The sequence below is a fragment of the Eptatretus burgeri genome, chromosome 7 (assembly GCF_056783735.1).
Source record: "Eptatretus burgeri isolate ZD-2024b chromosome 7, Ebu_testis_v1, whole genome shotgun sequence".
In the NCBI taxonomy this organism is placed as follows: Eukaryota; Metazoa; Chordata; class Myxini; order Myxiniformes; family Myxinidae; genus Eptatretus; species Eptatretus burgeri.
In genome coordinates, this window is record NC_140967.1 from 73,615,168 (window position 1) to 73,637,774 (window position 22,607).

The window sequence follows — 22,607 nt, forward strand, 5'->3', positions numbered from 1 at the left end:
CCCCTCGGAGAAGATGCAAATTGAAATCGGCTAGCCCCTAAAAACATGTTTTTTGGGCGTGGCTCTGCCCATAATGGGCGCACCACGCCCATTCTCGGGAAAACACAACTACATCATGATATAAACCTCCCACCAAAATTTTATCAGGATCGGATCAAAACCCATGGAGCTATGCTCGGGACAGACAGACAGACACACACACACACACACACACACACACACACACACACACACACACACACACACCAATAACGAATATAGTGGTCACTTACTTTTCGTGAACCAATAGAGGAAATGAAGGGGACGTGGGAGTTACCATGTTGATACCTCCGTTACTTTGTTCCGTACAAAGTTAATGCACAAACGTATTTAAATCCAGATCAGAGAATAAAATGCTCAGTATATTAATTTATTTTCAGGGTGAAAAACATGGGTGCGGTTAATACAGCGGAAACGATTTTTTTTTTTTTTTTGAGGGTGAAAAACAGGTGTGGTTAATACACGACCATGGTTTATACATCAGAAAATACAGAAAGTGCCAGTTCAGCTGTGGGAAAGACCAGTGACTTATTGGGTTTTCTTTTATCTTTGAGTTACACCACCATTTTACACACCATTCACAAAAGCTGCATGTTGTCATATTGAGATCGGCCAGATGTTCCTCATATTGGAGGCTCTGTATTAATGGCAGAGAACGGAAGGCGATGTCCTTTGTTTTTGGGGGAAGAAGTCGTACATTAACTATTTTGCAACATAAATTGGTGCTTTGGTAAACTCCTGATGCAAAGTACATTGTTGTTATGAGCCACATTAAGTGTCCCGCCTTTCTCGGCAGGTAGGGAAGTGACGAACGGGGGAAGATTGGAGAGAGTTTCTGGTTGGAAGACGACATGCCACCATATTATTATTATTATTATTATTATTATTATTATTATATATAAAAAGTTGAAAGTGTGTGTCTGTGTGTCTGTGTGTGTGTTTGTCTGTGACCTATGCACGCGAAAAGTACTGGACTGATCCTCACCAAACTTCACATACTGACAGAACATGCACCTGGCAGTGTCCCGATGTAAAAGAATTCGACTTGCAGTTTCCAAATTATGATGTCATCACCTGATTTCGTAACGTTAATTTTTCAAGTTCAGCCGATTGACATGGGGCCAACGCCATTTGCAATAGAATGAAAAAATAATGCTACAGTCAATTGAAGACAATGACTTCCGACTTCCTGGTTTCCGAATTATGACGTCATCACCTGATTGCGTAACGTTAATTTTTCAAGTTCAGCCGATTGACATGGGACCAACGGAATTTGCTCGAGAATAAGAATGAATTAAGTCGCAAATGATGACATGAAACCAGCCTCACATTGTTGAGGCATTATGGTTTTTTATCTGATGCGGCAATAAATCTTAACATTTTTGAACTCGTCTTGTGCATATAAAACATGCCGGGAAAATATAATATTATGGTGGTGATGAAAAAAATAATAATGGTGGCAGCGTCTACAATTTTACAATTAACTGTGACATATACTCCTTCAGACCCGCCGTCATCCACAGGATTCCTGTGCGGAGCACGGGTATCCCTGCTAGTATCTATATACATATATATATATATATATATATATATCTCTAACCTGGCAATTGTGAGATAAGACGGTCGTTGGTGATGCTCCCAGACATGCCTGGTACTGGTGAAACGATGTGGGATGGAATTGTCAGCCCCCTGGCTTACAGCCAACAGGAGACCATGAAACTGAAAGCCAACCAGGCCTGAACCAAAATCATTTATTTCTATTTTTCCTTTACTTGGTTTTGTCTGCTGGCTTTTTGTTATTTTCAACACTTCTCCTCCCTCAGTTGGGTGTCTGAATGTGTCAACATGTCTGCCTTTGGCAGATACTTCTGTGGCATGCGCACACAAGTGTGTGTGTGTGTGTGTGTGTGTGTGTGTCTGTGTGTGTGTGTGTGTGTGTGTGTGTGTGTGTGTGTGTGTGTGTGTGTGTGTGTGTGTGTGTGTGTGTGTGTGTGTGTGTGTGTGTGTGTGTGTGTGTGTGTGTGTGTGTGTGTGTGTGTAAGGGATAGGTCATTTTAGCAAAATGTTAAGGGCATTTCCTTTGTCGATGCTGCTTGCAAATAATTATTTCATTTAAGATTCTATAAGGAAAGCATTGCTGTCCCTGAACTCATGCCACAGGACAGGCCTCCTGCACATAAGAAAGTGGCTCGATAGCATTAAAGGCGCACGTCGCCAGTTACCAAAGGGTGCCTTTTCTCTCTCCCACTACCCCCCACCCCCCCACACCCCCTCTCATTCCCTGCAAAATCGTGCAAGCTTCCAATACCACTCGGCTAGTTTGCAGGCTTCAGCCCAGCGAGATGGACAAGACCCAGGGTCCCCCCCACCCCCAAACCCTCACAAGTGAGGCTAGGATGGTATAGGACCCAGGGTCTCTCATGCCACTGGGCATTACAATAGGAACAACTTTTATTGAGTCATTGAGTACTCGTTAGAAATGGGTTATCTCACATATTGCATTCAGGACAAATGGCAGTGCAATTGCATCTTTTTACATTATATTTAATTCAAACAGTTATTGAGACTCTTGGAGTGAAAGAGCAGAGAGTAAGAGGTTAGTATACAAACAAGCAAATGAGGGACGGGTAAACAAGCAAAAATGAGACGAGCAGACAGTATTTGGGAAGGCAAAGGCTATTTCTTGAAAAGTATAGCCATTTAAAGGACTTGAAGGATGGACTAAAGGATTGGAAAGAGAGGGATTGAACTGATGCGGTGAAGAGATTCCACATGTGGGAGAAAAGAGAAACAAAGGAGTACAAGTGAGAGGAAAAGTTTGGTCTTGGAGATATTGACAAGGAATGGGTTGTTGGAGGAATACAATTGACCTACTCTGGCTGATGAAGAGCATACCTGAAAGAAAACGTGTGGAAAGCCATATGAGAGACAGTAGAACACCAAGCGGCAACAAATCTGTGCAATGCGAAAGTATCAAATCCTCTTTTAAACTTCCTGATTAGAAATTCCAATCATCTGCATGGATTTAGCATTAACAGTCTCAAGGAGCGCTCAGTAAGTTGAGGGTTTCCACCCCACAGCAGAGAAGTGTATTCTTCAATCCAGACTTGGTCCAGCAAATAATACGGTCGCCATACAGATCTGCCATTAAAGGCCCAGCTTTACAATGCGGTCAGCCAATTATAAAGTTGGGTTATCCTGGAGGTATTGTTTGAGTGATGGAGTGAAAACAAAACACTTACCCGAGTTGAAAGTCATGTTTCAGGTAGTTGTTTGGTTCTGGGTAAGTGTGACTGCGTGCGTGCGTGCGTGCGTGCGTGAGGTCTATCCTGGCCTTTGAGAATCTGCAGATAATGATTAACTGACGACTCTCCAATAATTTATCACGAGATATGACGGGCAATCTGAATAGAATTTCATGAGATATCTTGAGAATTTTTTCCAAGGGCAAATGTTGGCAAAAAGAGCAAGGGATGTTGAATGTCAAAAAGCATGGACGAGTCCAATTCATCAGATTTTCAACTTCACATGCTAGGATTATTGAGTTTCATGTAATAAGCGATCTTGAATTTTTGTACCAAATGAAAAGTTTACAAACAGACCAACGAGGGTGATTCACACAAAGATGGCTATCAACAATCCACAAACAAATGCTGAAACTAAAAAAAAAAAAAAGAGGTTGTTCATCATAACGAGGGAAAGGAGATAATACAAAGTTATGCAACCATACCCGATGTGTGAAATGTGAATGTTAATTTTAAATGGATATAGATTGAGTAAATGGCATGAATGGGATGAGTACAGAGAAGATAAATAAATATACAGATCATGCTAATGGACTAGGGCTTAAAATAAATGCAACGGCATTCCTAAACTACAACGGCACTTGGAAGAGCGCATACCTTCATCAGGCTGAACAGTTTACATTTTGTATTGCACTGGTAGGCTGGATCTGCATTCGGACCTCAACAAAAGTCGATCAAGTTTGGTGATTAATCAGTCGCCCAACCTACCCAAAATAGAATCAGTCACATACCCAACTCATACACCAAGTTTTGTCGTAATCCATCTAAAACTTTGAGATATTGTGCTGCATATCATTTTTGACATTATCTCTCAATGCTGAAGAATCACTTTAAAAAATCTCGTAGCCAGATCCAGATCCAGATCTTCACTAAAATCTAATCAGTTTGTCCTTGTCACACACCCAACCTGCCCACCAAATTTAATTTGAACCGATTCACAACTTTTTGAGATATCCTGCTCACAGACAGTGAGACAGACAAAGACAAACAAGCAAACAGGAGTGAAAATGTAACTTCTACCTACTTTCGGTGGCAGAGATACTGTTATAGCATGAATTGACATTTAATTGAAATAAGGAATGAAAGATTAAAATTTCTGGAGAAAGTACGACAATTAGCATTAATATTGACAATCTCCATCATATTGTTATGCGGAAGGGGGGAGTGGGAGGTCCAGAGTTAGAAGGCGCTAAATATAGGTTGGATAAGTTGTATGTATATATGTTCACTTCTTGTGTGTGCTCGAGTAGGTTAGATTTACACTTGTATTGGGGTCTGTCAGAGATAAGTTGTATGTAATGTGTGCACTGAGGGGGGGCAGTGACCGTCCATTATAGAAAAGAATAGGGTAAGGAGTGTTGTGTTGACCTTCTGTACAGGCGAGGCCAGGTGAAGGACTTATGGGCTCCAAGGCACCAGAAAGGCACTTGTTATAATGGAATGGAAACATCACAGGCTGTTTAGCCAAAGACAGCAGGCCACAGAGGCATAGTGAGCTGTGGGGCCCTGTGGTGGACTAGTAATGGGTGGTGATTGAGAGGAACCTGCCGTGCATGAAGGCAGGCCCCAAAGGTAATAAAAGCTGAGAATGCGCAGCACATGCATGATAGAGTGAGCTTTTGGTTTGCGATCAAGAAGACATCCCATTACTCACTCTGCTTTGTCATTCATGGGACATGGGCGGTTTGAGAGACTGAGGATGCCATCTCATCTCATCATCTTCCTATTGTCTTCGCCCTGTGTCGTGCCAACATGCACGACACCATTGTGGTACAGACTGCAAATTTTTTTTTACAGGGGTGCAAGGTATTATTGGTTCAGAAATATAGGCAGGAACCAATTTGTGTTTGGCTTTAAAGGTTATCAGCAATATTTCAAAATATATCCATTGGCATACTGGGATCCAGAGAAGTGTTTTGAGAATTGAGTTGATGTATTCAAATGTACAGGTTCACACTACAAACATGACAGCACTATTTTGAAAGTGTTGAGCCATGTGGAAAAAAAAAACAAGTTTGCTGCAAGTATGCTTTGTCTCGTTCCAAATTTGGAATGTATATATATATATATATATATATATATATATATATATATATATATATATATATATATATATATATTAAAGTAGCCAGGTTTCTCAGTCTGTCACACTCTTTCCGTTGGGACGTCGTGACGGTGTTATGTCTGGGACATCATTACAGAGTTAAGTCTAGCGCTAGGCCAGGCCTCTCCAGACGTGGATGACATCCCAGCACCAGCACTCAAGCTGATGGCAGTTGAACAGCATTACCCATATCTCTGACTTTCTGATTTCCTTGTCCATTTCCGTCTATTTTCTTCATCCACCTTGCTGTTGGTGTTTCCTCCTTCTCCTGCTGTTCCTTTTGTAATGTTATGTCCTGATCCGTTCTGTGTTCTAGTTCTTCCACAAGCTTTGACTGTGTATCCCCAAAAAAATTTGATGTCCGTTGGCAACGGGCTGAATGCCAGGCGCAAGGCAGCTGGATGACGGCTTTGGTAAGATGGTGGTGTAGTAAGATGGCATTGCATCTCGTGCGATGCGAGACCTTTATGGCGGTGTATTTTCCACGATTCAAGAAGCAGTGTATTACTTCAGAAACAACCTCTGATAACTACAAACAAGCCATAACTAATTATCCTACGTTTCCACAATTAGAAGTGACGTATTATTTCAAAAAACACTTCGGATTACAGATATCAAGCCATAACTAATTAGCCTACATATCTTAATTGTTGCTTGACAATTATTGTACACAGTAACACTATATTCCCTTTATCATGACATAAAGCTGTGTTGTTAGCTGTAAACAAAATGTTTCTGGAATAAAAAAATTGCAAATATTGAATGTTAGTTAACTGTATTACTGCATTTTAACACGTCTAAGTTATGTTGTTCAACAACCATCAGCGTAGCGACGGGTTCAGTGCTATTAATAAGGAATTGAGCAGACCTTGCACCTACTTCTCCTCCAGGTCAGGATTTCATTCACCGATTTAAACATATAGAATTGTTGTCCTGGTATCTTCTTCTTTTTGTGTTCACTGGCATCAGAGCCACGAGACTCTAAAACGCCACACACCCAAATTCATCGGCTGCAGCCAAATACTAAAAAATAAAATAAAACATGCTCAGGACTTTATACTGTTCGCCCAGTTTCCTATTTTTAACCAAGTTTCTTGAAAACAGATTATATCCAGTTTGGATGTGAGATCGCTGATGTATTTAATAAGCTCCGGCCCATGAGCAGCTAAGCTTTTTACATTTCATTGAATAATTTTCATTAATCAGCAGGGGAATCCTGAAACTGTTTGGAGTCTGCCCCTCTGCATTTGTGACCTGATTGGCTGAATATTATATTAGTAATCTTGGAAGAAAACCCCACCCAGCCCAAATGTTTGACGGCTGCAGCGGAAATAATATTGTTTTTTTCTCTGATCTGCTTTTTGCTTGAGCTGCACAATTTACGACTTCAGTGATAAAACCAATGAACCCCATTTTAGTTATATTCATGTCTACATCGGTGATTGCTTTCTCAGTTTGGCATTCTGTATCTTTCGTCTCAGTCTGAACTCCCACTGATTTAGTTAGTACGCTAACCGGGCCCTCAGTTTTGGTCTTGCTCCTAACCACGTTTACTGGGGTCTTAATTTTGGGGACTATCGAGATAGCCTAAGCATAAGACAGTTTCCCCTGCAACTTCACCTGTTGGATGTGGGCAGCTCTTTGGAATTTGGGACACCCTCTAAAGGCTGCACTGTGGTCCGCACCCAATTAGCACAAGGCATTTTTTCACTAGTGCAGCTTCCGTATTCGTGCTCTCCATTACATTTGCTGCAGCGTTGTTTTCCCCGACAGGCTGGAGCAGTATGACCGAACTTTTGGCATTTAAAACATCTTAAGGGGGCTGGCATGTATTCCCATACAGTAAAGGCTCGATACCCCAGGAAAACTTTTGGGAGAAGGACTGGGTTGCCGAAGGACAAAACCACCGAGGTGGTATTGACTGTGACCCCATCCCTGACCGTGGTGAGACTACGGGCATCAACAACTCCCACATCCACTCAATGGCTCTTGATATCGTCAATTTCAATAGAGGGATCAATCCTGTAAATGACTCCTCGACTCTCCTTTAGATACCTAGGAATCCGACACGAGACCCGGACCCTGCCAAAATACGAGGCTCTCAACACCGTCTCCCATTGAGTGACTGATTTACACTCAATGAAAAGGTCGCCGGATCTGAGATTTTTGGTACTGGACATGGCTCCAAATTATTTTTTTTTACTCAGTGCAGCCATCGTTATTGGGTTGTCGGGGCATAAGGGTTGAAAGCCATCAGAGGCTGAAACGATGAACAATAGTTTGGCATGTTACTCATCAGGGATAGAGGGGCCTTTAACCACTTTGGGAAGCTCCGACTCATCGGTACTCTCCCACTGTGGTCTGCCCCTCGTCCTAGTTTGATTAACCGACCAAGATGAATCCTCGTCATCTTCACCATACACGGTAATCATCCTTAATCTCCTTCTCCCGGCACCCCGGAATATTAACTTGGCCAATTGAGCTGAGAATCGACTGCAATTCAGGCAAGACAGGATACAGAATACCGGAAAAAGCCAATGCGCCCTCGACACTCAAACCTGTCCTGTAATGGCCAGTGGTAGTCTTGATGTCAATATTATATGCAGCAGAAACATTGTTTAAAAATTAAAAAAAAAAAAACTTACAGAATCAGTAATCAAGCTTGAGCAACTCTACTGCAGCTAATCAAAGCGATATCTAATTATAAAAAAATAAAAGCTTCAGTTGCTGGAGGAAAGGGGGGGGGGGGTAAAACCCTCCCTCTCCAGAACTGCTCCCTATCCCACCCACCACAAAGGTGATTTTGCCTTAGTTGTCAAGCTCTATGTACCTTGGTGAACCCACACAAAAAAGTTATCCTGGATCAGACCTTGACAACATGAATGCAAGCTAAGTTAATGCCTTTGTTGACAAATAGTGACAGAGAAAAATAGGAAGAAAGGATTAAAATGAAAGGATATACTGATCAATACATCATAAACGAGAAGGTCAATCGGTAGAGAACATAACTCCAACATGCAATGCCTGATCCACAACAACATAATGGAGCAAATACATTTTTGGAATTTCATGCTATGTATCGTTTTTAGCCCTCTCAATAGTGAAGAATCACTTTTAAAATTAAATAATTCTCGCATCCAGATCCAGATTCAGATCTTCACCAAAATTGAATCAATTTGTAATCGTCAAACACCCAACCTGACGACCAAATTTCACCAAGATCCGTCCAAACTACTTTTTGAGATATCCTGCACACAGATGGACAGACAGACAGAAAGGGGTGAAAACATAACCTCCTTCACCTTCGGTGGCAAAAATGTAAAAAACAAGGAAATGAAAAAATATCAGACCTATCAAAAGCAAACAAACTGACCGTCGGTCAGATATTATTGATGATAAGGACGAGATGAACTGCAAGCAAATTAAAGAAAATGGGAGAAGCCTTAACTCAGAAAATGGATCCCAATTTAAGGATATAGATTTATTTTGGTCTGGCATCATAACAAAAACTGAAAAGTTAAGTGAGAGAGAAAGAGGGAGACTTCACAGACAAGTTGAACTTCCCCAATTAACCTTCACACCAAAGTCTACAATCCTACAATGCTGTCTTGCTTTCCTTCTTTGAGAAGTGACCTTTTTAGAGAGTTACAGAAAGAAGAAAAAAAAATTCAGCATATTTCAGCTGTCCGCCTCGAGCTGAGAGCTGGCATGCCCAAAGTCGGCTCTTGACAGCTCATAACATTCCAGAAATACCCTCTATAAGGAGGTTTATGCAGGGGCACTGCGGCCGATGGCTGATAACGGCTTTACCATTCACTTCATGTAAAAACAATGCTCGTCAGGAACGGGAAAATTGCTAACAAGGCGAGAAAATGAGTTTTCATTTGTTTGCAATGTGGAAATTGCTACTTTAACATGACGAAAGAGCTAGTCTTTCCAATTAATGCAATCTATAACATACGGTCAATGCCCAGCAACTCAACATGCCCCTGAACAAGTAGGCAGCCAGCTACAGCAATTCAATAAAATGCATAATAATAACACTTTGAACAACATTGTAAATTGGCTTCTTTTTTTCTCAGCAGAAGTAAATCAGTGCAGATTATGTGTTATTCATACACGGAATTTCAAACAGTCTCGAAACAAAGGCAAACGGATGTGAAAACAATTTCTATCACATATTCATTTGTTAAGAAAGCTGTGACTCACTAATTTCAGACAATTTGAGGCATTGAAGGGAGAGGGACAAGGAGTGGAGAAGGGGCGCTGATTCAGATGACGAATTTTGAAATTTGATCAAGCAATAACGTTAAAACTGAAGACAAGGTACACATTTGACGGAGAGGATGCGTCTCAGTTTATGATTAAACTTAAAACCACAACAAAAATACACTCATTAAAGACTTGGAATAAATATCGACTGTCAAACAAACATCTCTTTTGAGAGTAACTGAAGTCGATTAAAAATGAAAAAGGTCTGTATGTCAAGGGAGTATTTTTTTTTTAAACCTTTCTCCAATATAATAATAATATGTTCATTCTTTGTGTTTGTTTGTTTTGCTGTCTGTCGATCCGACGATTTTCTCCAAATTACTTGACCAGGGACCATAAAACGGTTTTCATTGTCAAGGTCTTTGGCCGAGGAGCTCTGGTTGCCTATTACTTTTAGCTCGCCTGTTCGAAGAACAGAGAGCTATAGCGATACCCCCAGCATGAGCGTGAGCGTGAGCGTGAAAATGTTAAAGTTTTTGGTGCAAGTTATTTCCTTTCTAATGTTTTTATCTACCACACCATTTTTTACTGATTACAATATACAAATACATATATTGCTTTAAAATTATTTGGATCAGACTTCACTGTAATGCCTTATAAAAAAATATTATTAGACTAGTCTTTTAAAAACGATAAATATAAGCAGGCGAGCATTGGGTGGCTTTGACACCAACTCTGGTTCCATTACGAATGATCTTTTATTTATTTATTATTATTTAGCTTATTTAGCGGTATTTTTACTGAAGAATTGTGAGATGACAGAATATCGTGAGATAGTGAACTAAACGTGTTTTTTTATTTACGTTAAACATTGTTCTTAACAAATGAGAACAGGAATGTTGTTAACAGGAAGAAAGGGGGGAAGAGAGTGTGAATTTAGGTTCCATCGTTAATTACTTTAACATTGTTCTTAACGAATGGGAACAGGAACAACATAGGCATGTTTTAATCATTCAGGCATTCACCCTTATTGAGAACTCAGGGGTTGGTGGGGGGAGAGAGGGTTGATGACTTGAAGAAGAAAGGGGGAGGGAGGACAGAGTTGGGGATGGTCAGGGGCAGAGAGTTGGGAGAGGGAGGTTGAGGTGTTGGGAGGGGTTGGGGGCTGAAGATTTTGGGTTGGGTGGAGGTGTTGAAAGCTTGGGCTTGGGTGGGGGGTGTTGAGGATTTGGGGTTGGGTGGAGGGGGGTTGAGGATCAGGTTCCCAAGGCCACATAGATCGGTGCAAGGCCCGAAGGTTCATAGATGTACGTGTTCTACCCAAGCCATCAACCATCGCTGCCAGTGAGTGGACTTTGAACCTTGCGCAATTACCTCGTGTGAACACGGCAGGCTTGCTGATTTATTTAATGGAGTCTGCAATCGGAAAGACGATGTCAACCTTCCCAACATTCAGGCAGCCTTTCCAGCGGGAGACACCATATATGTGTTTGGTTGCGTCTTAACACTGATGGGAAAGTCATATCTGGGGCTTCTCCCTGCACAGGACGATTTTTAAATGCTTATTACCTCTGGCACCGAAGGTGGGCAAAGGTTGTTTTCACCCCTGTCCATTTGTCTGTGACCAGGATATCTCAACAAGTTGTGCATTGATTGGGTGTGTGACAAGGAAGACAGGTAAACAGCCCAAAATCCAGATGTTTAACCAATGGTTGTACATACAGTATATATATATATATATATATATATATATATATATATATATATATATATATATATATATATATACATATATATATATATATATATATATATACACATACATATATACATACATATACATATATGATTGACCCCTCCCACACTCCTCTAGCCAGATAAATTGTGTAAAGCAACCCAATAAGACCTACACAAGGTAAGTGTTGTGCTGTTTCGAACTGTTCCCAGAGTTCCTCAACTACTATAAAGACGTTCACACATAGTACACACAAGAATCTCAATGCTATACACCCCCTCAGCTACCGGACCGGTTTCATCACTTATTAGCGAATCATCAGCGATTGCATAAACAGCAATGCATGCCAATGAGGCTCTGAAGCATGTCCCGCGTGCAAACGTCAAAAGCAGTAAATTAAGACCCACCCACATCTCTCACTTGTGAATGGAGGGAATAGAATGATGTGGGGAGGCAGGGGACGGAGTGAGAGGGAATGGAGGGGAAGGAGTGGGAGGAGGGACCCGGCCTTGCCCAGCAGCCCCGGGTACCTTTGGTTGTATAAAATAAGGCAATTCTCTGTGTGTCTGATAATTATATAATCAAAAATTGCTGGGCCAATCTCCACCAAATTTTGCACATTGCTGTCATAGAATAATAAAAATGGGAGTTTGGAAAGCTAATCATTGACTTACTCAGATAGAAACATAATGCAATGATAAATTCACTTGGACCAAAAATTTGTGTATGTTTAATCAGAAATATGCCTGTTTTAAAAGCCCATCTTTCTGGGATTGAAAAAGAAGATTCAGGCATGGGAGATTAATGCAGCAGCTCCAGCAGTAACATTTATTATTCTCGGAGAGCAGGAATCCTTGAAATTCTTCTTCTTGGATATGGCAACTTGGCTGCTGGATAGCTATCATTTTGTTGGGGCACGACTATGCCGCTGATGCTGTGCCCCCGGACGAGTGCACTTGCCAACCTCAAAAGGATGACAGGCTGAGTCAGCCCCACCTGGTGTTAATTCAGTGGAAAAAGGAGCTCGAGCTCAGGACCCGAAGGTTTCAAGCCCTAAGATCTCAAGCCATCCACCCTAACCACTAAGCCAACACGAGGCTATCCTTTAAATTAGGACTCAGAAGGAGCACACAAAAAAAAAAAAAATATATATATATATATATATATATATATATATATATATCGTAATACTTTTCGAAGCAATAGAAAATATATATAAAAGTACATGGAAGGAACACACAAACAACAACCACGGCCACAATGACAGCAGTAACAATAATAATTGTGTTATAAAAGATCATGTTATCGTGTTTAACTGTATGTATGTATGTATGTATGTATGTATGTATGTATGTATGTATGTATGTATGTATGCATCTTATAGAATCGAAAACGGCTTGGCTGATCTCCATAAAATTCTGCATACATGCTTGGGGTATGCAGTGTCAGGTCATGGGCAAAAAATAACACCCCATTTCGTTCCGAACCTCTGGGTCAGAGGTGGGTTTTCGTTAGGTCCCACCTCATAACATCCTATATCCCCATGAGGGTGGGGAGACGACTTGCAATTTTCACCTGAAAATGTGGAATAGTGCAAGTGATTTAACCACAGATCCCTGCCTGAGGAAAGGGGGTAGTGACACCATATTCCGCTCATAGAGGGAGCAGGTATTACTAGTACTAGCGCATTACCTGTCAGGTGATTGTGTCAGCCCCTCTCCACACTCCTCCCTCTACCCCACACAGTGACACACACACACACACACACACACACACTTACATTTTTACTGTAAGTAAACTTACACATGCAATTCTGATAACTTCAACAAAAAAGCCTCAGCCTCCCTATCCCAACTCTGTCCCATCTTTGCTCTCACCCCCCCCACCCCAACCCCAAATCTTCACCCTTCCCTTTCCAACCCCAAGGCATCGATCCACTCCACACACTCAAGCCTTCAAACCTCCCTTCCCAAAACCACCCTTCCTACCAAAATGTCCTCAACACCTCCATCACTCTCCCTCTTCTAAAGATGTCTCATCTCACTCTCACCTTCCTTCCGCTCACAAAAGCAAACGGGCATTCCCGCATGAAAACAGCAGAATATGTAACGTTTTCTGCTCCTCAATCATGCTATCACCGACTTCACAGAAACCCATCTGACACGGTCACCTGTTCGACTCACAATTTGAGAAAATAGTCGGAAATAATAGCAAACCTGTATAACCTCCACAGTAAAACCGCTGCTTGAGAGAAAAAGGTAGTTATAAAGGGTTCTAAAGGATAATTCTAAAGGGTAATTATAAAGGATTCCTAAGTTGGTGGCTGTCGTATAGAAATTGTGTGTGAAGTCAGGTGAACTGTCCAACCAATAGGTGGAACTCACACGCACGCACACTTCCTTTTATAGTATAGAAAATAAAAAGTGAGAGGGATCAAAGTATAAAAGGAGGAGGATACTGAGTGGGAGGAAACGGAGTGAAAGTCAGAAAGAGCAAGTGGCAAGAGAGATGATCCTCAGCAATGAAGGCTGACTGAAAAACCACTGTGGTGACAACTACTAGTACACTGGTGAGAGAACCCTGAGGGTGTCCATGATATACAAATCACAACTGTTGATACAGACGGGAGAACCAGTACGTTATGTCATTTGACGTTGCCCACTGCACTCAAAGCATACCCCCCCCCCTCCCACATCTTTCACACAATGGATATAACCACCAGGCAAAACCAAGGTTGTGGACCTTTCAAAAAAAGAAAAATAATAAACAAGCTTCAGAGACATTCTGGGGGGGAAGGTAAAACCGTAATGATGGACGCTGCCGAACAGATGGTCTGTGAGATAGTCATTAAATAAATCACTCAATAAGCTGAAGGATTCAGATCAAATCTCATATATACCTACCTCTCTCTCTCACAAGCACAGTACCATGGGTGCCATGGTCGAGGTAGGAATATAAGAAGCATTATATCTAGGCCACAATGCAGCGACATAGTTAAACCAGGGAAAAGGAGGGAGGGGGGGGCACTCATGTAGGGTATGGAAAAAGACTTGGATTTGAGACATTAATAAATGAAGATGAGAAAAGAGGACAAACAAGGAGATCGAGGTTTGGCCAATGGATTGGGAGCTCCCAGGGTAGATATAGCAGGGGAATAGGAGTTAGACACAGATAGAGGGGATTACTACTCCGTTGCTTCATTGTTGTGAGCACCAAATTGGTGAAATTATTGAGACAGTTCTCTCAGGAGAGTATACACTACCTCCCTGTCCTCCCTCCCCCGAAAGCCTGCTTTCATTAAAATTATTCTTCCATTCATTAAAAAAAAAATAGTGAAAAATTAATCAAATAATTCAGTGCCTTTAAGTCAGCACAGGAGGTCATGTATGATACAACAAGCATTATTACAAAGCTAACATATACACGTAATTAGTTGACATTGGCCGGCTCGATCAATTCAACTCGGTTCTAGTGGCAGATCATGTCGTATATTTAGTGGGTAAGCAAGACACAGTGCTTAAACCCAAGGGACAATATAAATGTGTTTGGCTCTGGAGACATGAGCAGGTGGGAGAGGGTCTACTTGTGATATTTGTTCGTGGTTTGCTTCAGACCACAGTGCTACGCGAATGAGTTTGAATACGAAACAGAAATGGTACAACAATGTCTTCCTGCCTGCATTTTACTCATACGATAAACAAAGATTTTGGCATGCAGCTTTGTTGTTTGTTGCATTTTTATCAGAAAATCAAGTTGTATTTTATCCTGGTCTTGGAACTTTTATGCTGTGTACATGGGTTCCTCTGAAGATTGTGTCACTCCAACGTGTGCTTCATCTCCTGACAGCAAGTTTGAGAAGAAAAAAAAAGCCACAATTTGCTTGTGAAGGCTGGTGTCAAATTGTGTCGGCGGACGGTAGACCAATGGATGAAATCAACAGAACATTGACGGAGGTATGCTAAACCATCGTGGGAAGCAAGGAGCTGACATTTCGGCGTTTCCTTTTTGTATGCAGTGCCGAGGCTCATGGAGGAGCGAGAACACAAAACGTATCAGGAAGTAACAGAACGAAAATAACAGTAGAAAGAGAGAGGATGGAAGGTGGAACACACCAACAGTGGGGATGAGGGACAAAATAGAGGGAGACTTGGAGAAATAAGGGATGCGAGAAAGAATGGGAAGAAGGAGAGGACACAGGGGGTGAACAAGATGGATACAGCTGCAAAGTCTCAATCAAAGAAGTGGAAGGAAAAACTGGAAACCCATAAAGAGGTGGGCTTGGGGGGGGGCGGGGGGGTGTAATGGGGGTGTAAAAGATCATGGTTATGATGGAGGAAAGAATGATATTGAAAAGACTGAATAAGTTGATTACACGGGAGAAAGAAAGAACAGATGAGTGGAGGTGAGCAGTAAATCTGGATTTTGAGTTTCACTATAAGTGAGCGAGTGTTAACCCATTTCAGGCATTAACCCTCTTTTTCCACGACGAAGGGTTAACGCCTGAAATGTCCCATGGCAGTCAGCACAATGTGATCACAGTTCTGTTGCTTTTGTCCATAAAATGCATGTTTGTTAAAAAGTATGTGATAATAAATGTATATTATAATTAATGCTGGCAGGGTGACTGAGAGGTGAACACACTTGCCTCTAAGCTGTCTAGCCTGGGTATGAATCCCGGCACAGCTATAAACCGTCATCCCGGTGTTTCACAGGCAGGATGATTAATCAATGTGTGTGCCGTCCCTCGGATGGACGTCAAACTGAGCGTCCCATCTGCCAGTATGCGTTGATGGATGTTAAAGATCTCATGGTGTCCTTCATGAAGAATAGGAGAGTTATTGCCAGAACCCTGAAGAAATTCCAAATTCCTGCCCCAACAACTGCTGGGACAGCAATGGTAAACCAAATAGTTTAACCCTTACCAAGAAACTGCTTTGGCAGCATCGACACTCTGTAACAGAGTGTGGTACATCAGAATCCGATATTATAATAAAAGTAGAGTATGCTGATTGAACATGAATCTCCTCTGGAGAGAGAGAGGTAGAGGTGGAGGACAGATAGAGATAGGAACGGGGGGGGGACACGGGGGGAGACGGGGGGAAACGGGGGGGAAACGGGGGGGGGAGAGAGATCGTTCATATACTGTGCAACACAGATTGCACGATTGGAAGAGCGGAAGGATTATGTGCTTCTTTTTCAGATCTCAGCACCCTGTTCTGATAGCACAGTTTCATCCACTCCACCTCGTCAATCACATTTGATTTCCCACGTTAAGTGAACTGTAACATCATCTTTTGTGCAAATGGTACATTTTAATGTATTGCTGCATGACACAAGTAAAGGAAATTTTTATCAAATTTTTGGTTTTCGGCAATTTATATTTTCAAACTACTTTCACTTGTTTTTATTTTATAGAGGTAACTATAGTTTATCCATCCCTATTAAACATTACCCATTGTTTCATGCAGGTTAAAAAGGAAAATAAGTGATCGTGGACGTGCTACTTTCTACGGTTGTTGCTACACAGTATGACACCTCAGGGATCACAGTAAATGATTGTGGATTAAACATGTTGCTCAACTGGGACCAAATGGAGCTTTGAGGCCCAGCTGCCAAAGCCTGGAGCGTTGAGCAATGTTAAAAAATAAGGAATTTGTGAACAGGAAAAACGGGGTATGGCCTCTTGGCCCTGACCTAAATTAGCATGCAAACATTCCTGTCTCACTGCCATTCGCAACATCGTGAGTCCTGACATCATGTCATTTAATGCATGCAGCAGTGCCAAAGACCTAATTCCCTTATAATGTGCATAATCAGGCAGGTGAAAGTGTCCTGTTTCGTAACATAAATCATACCCAGGATCGTGAAAAAAAAAATACATCAGCTGGTAATAAATTAAGGAGAGATTCTGAGCCGGCTTGCTCGGTTATGTACCTCAAGCACTTGTGCTGTACATCATGGACTTACATGTATGAAGGCCACAAATAAATTGTAGGATGGAAAAATACTTCTCAAAAAGAGTATACACACTCTACCAGACATTATCCCGAACAATATATATTTATACATACAGCTCTGGAAAAAAAATAAGAGACCACTCCAAAAATTTTTTTAAATCAGCATCTCTACATGTATGGCAGCCATTACATTCCAGTGTCTGTTGAATTCCAACACAAGAACACCTCATTCTACTTGGTGAGGTACTGATTAGGTGATCAGTACCTGAACCAAATCTTATTTAACAAGGAAAAGTATAACAACCACTGCTGTGGTCATCACTATCCTCTTGCAATCGGACCAGCTGGATGGCAAAAACAGTGCTCGTAGTACCTCAAAAGTAATTGGAATCAAAAAATTAACTATTGACCGTGCCAAAAGAGTTGAAAAGAAAAGTTTTGAGAGAGGAAAAGAAGGGTTCAATTCTGGCTTTACTGGCAGAGGGATACAGTAAGCGTCACGTTGCTTCCATCCTTAAAATTTCAAAGACGGCGGTTCATAAGAACAAGGTCAAGCAGCAGACATTGGGGACAACAAAGCTACAGACTGGCAGAGGGCGAAAACGACTTTCCACTGACCGGGATGATCGCCAACTCATTCAAATGTCACTCAAAAACCGCAGAATGACATCAAGTGACCTACAAAAAGAATGGCAAACGGCAGCTGGGGTGAAGTGCACGGCGAGGACGATTCGAAACAGGCTCCTAGGGGCAGGGCTGAAGTCGTGCAAAGCCAGAAAAAAGCCCTTCGTCAATGAGAAGCAAAGAAGAGCCAGGCTGAGGTTTGCAAAAGACCATAAGGATTGGACCGCAGAGGACTGGAGCAAGGTCATCTTCTCTGATGAGTCCAATTTTCAGCTTTGCCCAGCACCTGGTTGTCTAATGGTAAGACGGAGACCTAGAGAGGCCTACGAGCCACAGTGTCTCGCACCCACTGTGAAATTTGGTGGAGGATCGGTGATGATCTGGGTGTGCTTCAGCAAGGCTGAAATCGGGCAGATTTGTCTTTGTGAAGGACTCGTGAATCAAGCCACGTACAAGGTTGTCCTGGAAGAACACTTGCTTGCTTCCTTCTGCTCTGACAACGTTCCCCAACTCTGATGATTGGTTTTTCCAGCAGGGCAATGCTTCATGCCACACAGCCAGGTCAATCAAGGTGTGGATGGAGGACCATCAGATCAAGACCTTGTCATGGCCAGCCCAATCTCCAGACCTGAACTCCATTGAAAACCTCTGGAATGTGATCAAGAGGAAGATGGATGGTCACAAGCCATCAAACAAAACCGAGCTGCTTAAATATTTGCGCCAGGAGTGGCAAAAAGTCACCAACAGCAATGTGAAAGACTGGTGGAGAGCATGCCAAGACGCATGAAAGCTGTGATTGAAAATCAGGGTTATTCCACAAAATATTGTTTTTTGAACTCTGCCTAAGTTAAAACATTAGTATTGTGTTGTTTAAAATGAATATGAACTTGTTTTGTTTGTATTATTTGAGGTCTGAAAACACCGAATCTTTGTTGTTATTTTGACCAGTTGTCATTTTCTGCAAATAAATGCTCTAAATGACAATATTTTTATTTGGAATTTGGGAGAAATGTTGTCAGTAGTTTATAGAATAAAACAAAAATGTTTATTTTACTCAAACACATGCCTATAAATAGTAAAACCAGAAAAACTGATGATTTTACAGTGGTCTCTTAATTTTTTCCAGAGCTGTATATATAATATATACATATATATATTATATATACATATATGTATATATATGTAATTTATAATTTTTATAATTTTTTTTTTTTATATCTGTATATATAATTTTTCCAGAGCTGTATATATATTTTCCAGAGCTGTATATATAAAATATATATATCGTCGACCGAGAATTAACAGGGTCTATCTGACATTTCATTCAAATTTAGAAGAAGTCCATGAAGAAGGGCAACAGAGGAAACTAAGTAAGATTATTTTATGTAACCTTTATATGTACCTGTTATGTAGCACAAGATATGAAAATAAAATGTTATGAGATAGTGGTAATTCCACTTTGAATTTTTGATTTCATTTTTCTCAAACTTTAAAAAAGTGTAGTTGGACCCTGTTAATTCTCGGTCAACGATATATATATATATATATATATATATATATATATATATATATATATATATATATATATATATATATATATATATATATATATATGTATATGTATATATGTATATATGTATATGTATATATGTATATACATATACATACATACATACATATACATATACATATATATATATATATATATATATATATATATATATATATATATATATATATATATATACATATATATACAATGCATGATTGCATGCAGAGCACTTCTTACATGTTATGGAAGAAGCAGCAACGGCATCGCTCCAGAGCTATCCTGCCCCACAGCGGATTGCCAATAAATGGGAAAACGTGTTATAATGCTGATTAATGAGCGGAAACACTCATTCGATATAGCACAAAATATGAGTAATAAGGCCATCTTCCACATTTTATAAACAGCAACACACACTGTAATAAACAGTAATGAGGTAATAATGGCATTTATGATATCATTGAACAATAGTTGGGAGGAAAAAAAAAAAAGACCATAAAGGAGCATATCATGTGGAACGCAACAGAAGCTTTTGTCTGTGATAGCTAAACACAGCATTGGGATCTTTCTCTCTCTCTCTCTATTATGATCAATATATTTATGACGTACGCATGAGGTCTGAAGGGGAAGTTGGGGGGGGGGGGCTAAATTATAGAGCAATCGTATTGAGAAAAGAGAAAGAAAAAAAATAATGAAAAGTTTGAGAGGAAATAGAAGGAATGGGAAGAAAGGGAAGAGGCATGGAAGGAGCATATGGGATGGAGGTGGGAAGAGGGATAGGAGGGTGAAAGGAGTTGGGTTTCGGGGAGGCGGAAGCCGGAGTTGACTCAACCTATTCACTCTCCCTTATTCCTTCCCACCATTATCATTCCTTCGCTACTTACTGTCCCTTTACATTCTTCGAAGAGAAGCCATTCAAAGTACAACGGAAAACTGTAAAGCAAATTATCACTGAAATAAAGACGTATCACTGATGTAGGCACATAGACATTTAAAATTAAGGCTCCCCATTGGAATCCCATCCAACTTTGCAACACTATTACCCCAGGAGGTGTGTTCAGTTACCAAGTTTATTGTAGAGCAGTCACCAAGTGGCTAAAGCACTCAAGCAAGCACTCCATTTGAAACCATTGATAAGGAACAGCTGGCTTGGCAGCACTATCTAGCTGCTTGGTATCTGAACACACCACAGTGCTTCACCTGCTTCAGTACACCTTTATAAACAACAGAAGTCATGGTTAATATATGAGGGGATAATAAAACAATTCTCGTAACGACTTGCTCATAATAGGCCAGGCAACGCCATATTTCATTTTTACCTCCACCACTGAAGGCGAATAGAGGTTATGTTTTCACCCCTATCTGTGTTTGTTTGCTACTTGTGAAAAATCAAAGATTTTTCAAGTATGTTGGTTGGTCGTGTGCATTATTCTGTTTATTTGTTTCTTTGTATGTCAATCACCGAAGGGTCACACTTTCAAACCGATCTTCACGAAACTTCATCATCTGGTTGAGTTCATCATAAGCAAGAAGCTTATGGTTTTTGAGGTCAAAAGGTCAACAACTTTGTCAAATTTCTAAAATCCTCAATTTTCATCGAATCAACTTGAAATTTAAAGAGGATTTGCATATCAGGTCAATGAATTCGATGAACAAGTATTGTCGAGGTCAACAGAGGCCAAAAAGTCGACATCTGCCGCATTTATAAAATTGTCAATTTTCACCTGATTGACAAAATTTGAAGAGTTGCATATTTTGTCATTGAATTCAACGACCAATTGTTTTTTTTATTTTTTTAGGTCTCATTTATTTTCTCGATTTCACAAGTATCGTACTATGTATAACATCTTTCTTGTCTTGTTTGTTTTATTTTTGTGCAGAATATCTCAAAAAGTTGTGGATGGATTCAGATGAAATTCGGTGGTTAGGTTGGGTGTGCTGCAAGAACGAAAATGATTAGATCTTGGTGAAGATCCGGAACCATCTACTATCATTTTTAAGTGATTATTCACCATTGAGAGATCAGGCCAGAAATGACAAACAGCACAACATCTCAAAAAGTTGCGGATAGATTCGGATGAACCTTGGTGGACAAGGAAGGAAGAATTCATTAGATTTTGGTGAAGATCCGGATCTGAGTGGAGGTATGAGCTCCACCACGTACCCTTCTATTTCAATACATTTTAACTGTATTTCATTTGGATTTTTACAGCGCGTGCGCTGTATACAATTGCACAGAGTTTGAAATGTCCCTGGCGTCGTCGACCACGTCTCCGGTGGGTCCGGTGTCCCCCCCCCCCCCCCCACACGTGCCTCAAGACAGCCAATGACGGCCGTCCGGTAGACGCAGTGCGTAACCTCGACGAAAATACCTGAGTATTTCAATGGAAATTTGTGAAACTAATGTGTTATATATATGTGAAAACCATTTAATTTATTGCTTGATGGAAAAAAACGAAGAAACGCTCCCCCCTCATGTACGAACGAACGAAAAACGTCATTTCCGTCCACCATGGCATTTCGCGCCGAACGCAGAAAGCTAAGTCCTTCTTATGCCATCATTCTCTTTAATATTAGCCATAAAAAAGTGTTTCGTCATGCATTAGTAGTTGAAATTTACTTACAATCATTCTTTTGCGGCCTCCTGCCACGCTGTATCGAACGATTTCATTCCTTCTGTTATATATAAAGGTGCTTATCACAATAATAACAAGATTTTTACATTTCAAATGTTAAGTACGCTTTCTAATTGTTTTTTCAACTGAAAAGGCATAAATTGCATATTTTAACATTAGTGTACTCATTTGCTTCACCACACGCGCTGTATTGAAGGATTTCACTTGTTTTATTTGTTTACCCACTCATGTATGCCTGCAAGTTGAAAATAAAAGTCGACTATTGTGAGCTCTTGGAGTACTACGGTGAGGGCTGATATGTTATTCCGAGAACAATTTTGAATGTGCCATGAACTCGTGACGATCACACACAATCTACCGTATTATAACACTCGGACAATGTCGTGAAACACGAGTCGTAAAACTCACCGAGACATGCTTCACGCTCACCAGCTCCTTTAGTGCTG

At 40.7% G+C, this 22,607-nt stretch overlaps 1 protein-coding gene across 3 annotated transcripts in view; it reads right to left on the reverse strand.

Moving 5' to 3' along the window:
• Nucleotides 1-22,607, reverse strand: part of LOC147023539 (uncharacterized) — a 181,810-nt gene that overhangs the window by 154,290 nt on the left and 4,913 nt on the right. For all 3 annotated transcript variants that reach the window (XM_085889036.1, XM_085889037.1, XM_085889035.1), the window contains exon 2: nt 22,570-22,607. This exon is cut by the window's right edge and continues 24 nt beyond it. In XM_085889036.1, coding sequence (XP_085745162.1) covers nt 22,570-22,607 — 38 coding nt within the window. The remainder of the gene's footprint in view (nt 1-22,569) is intronic.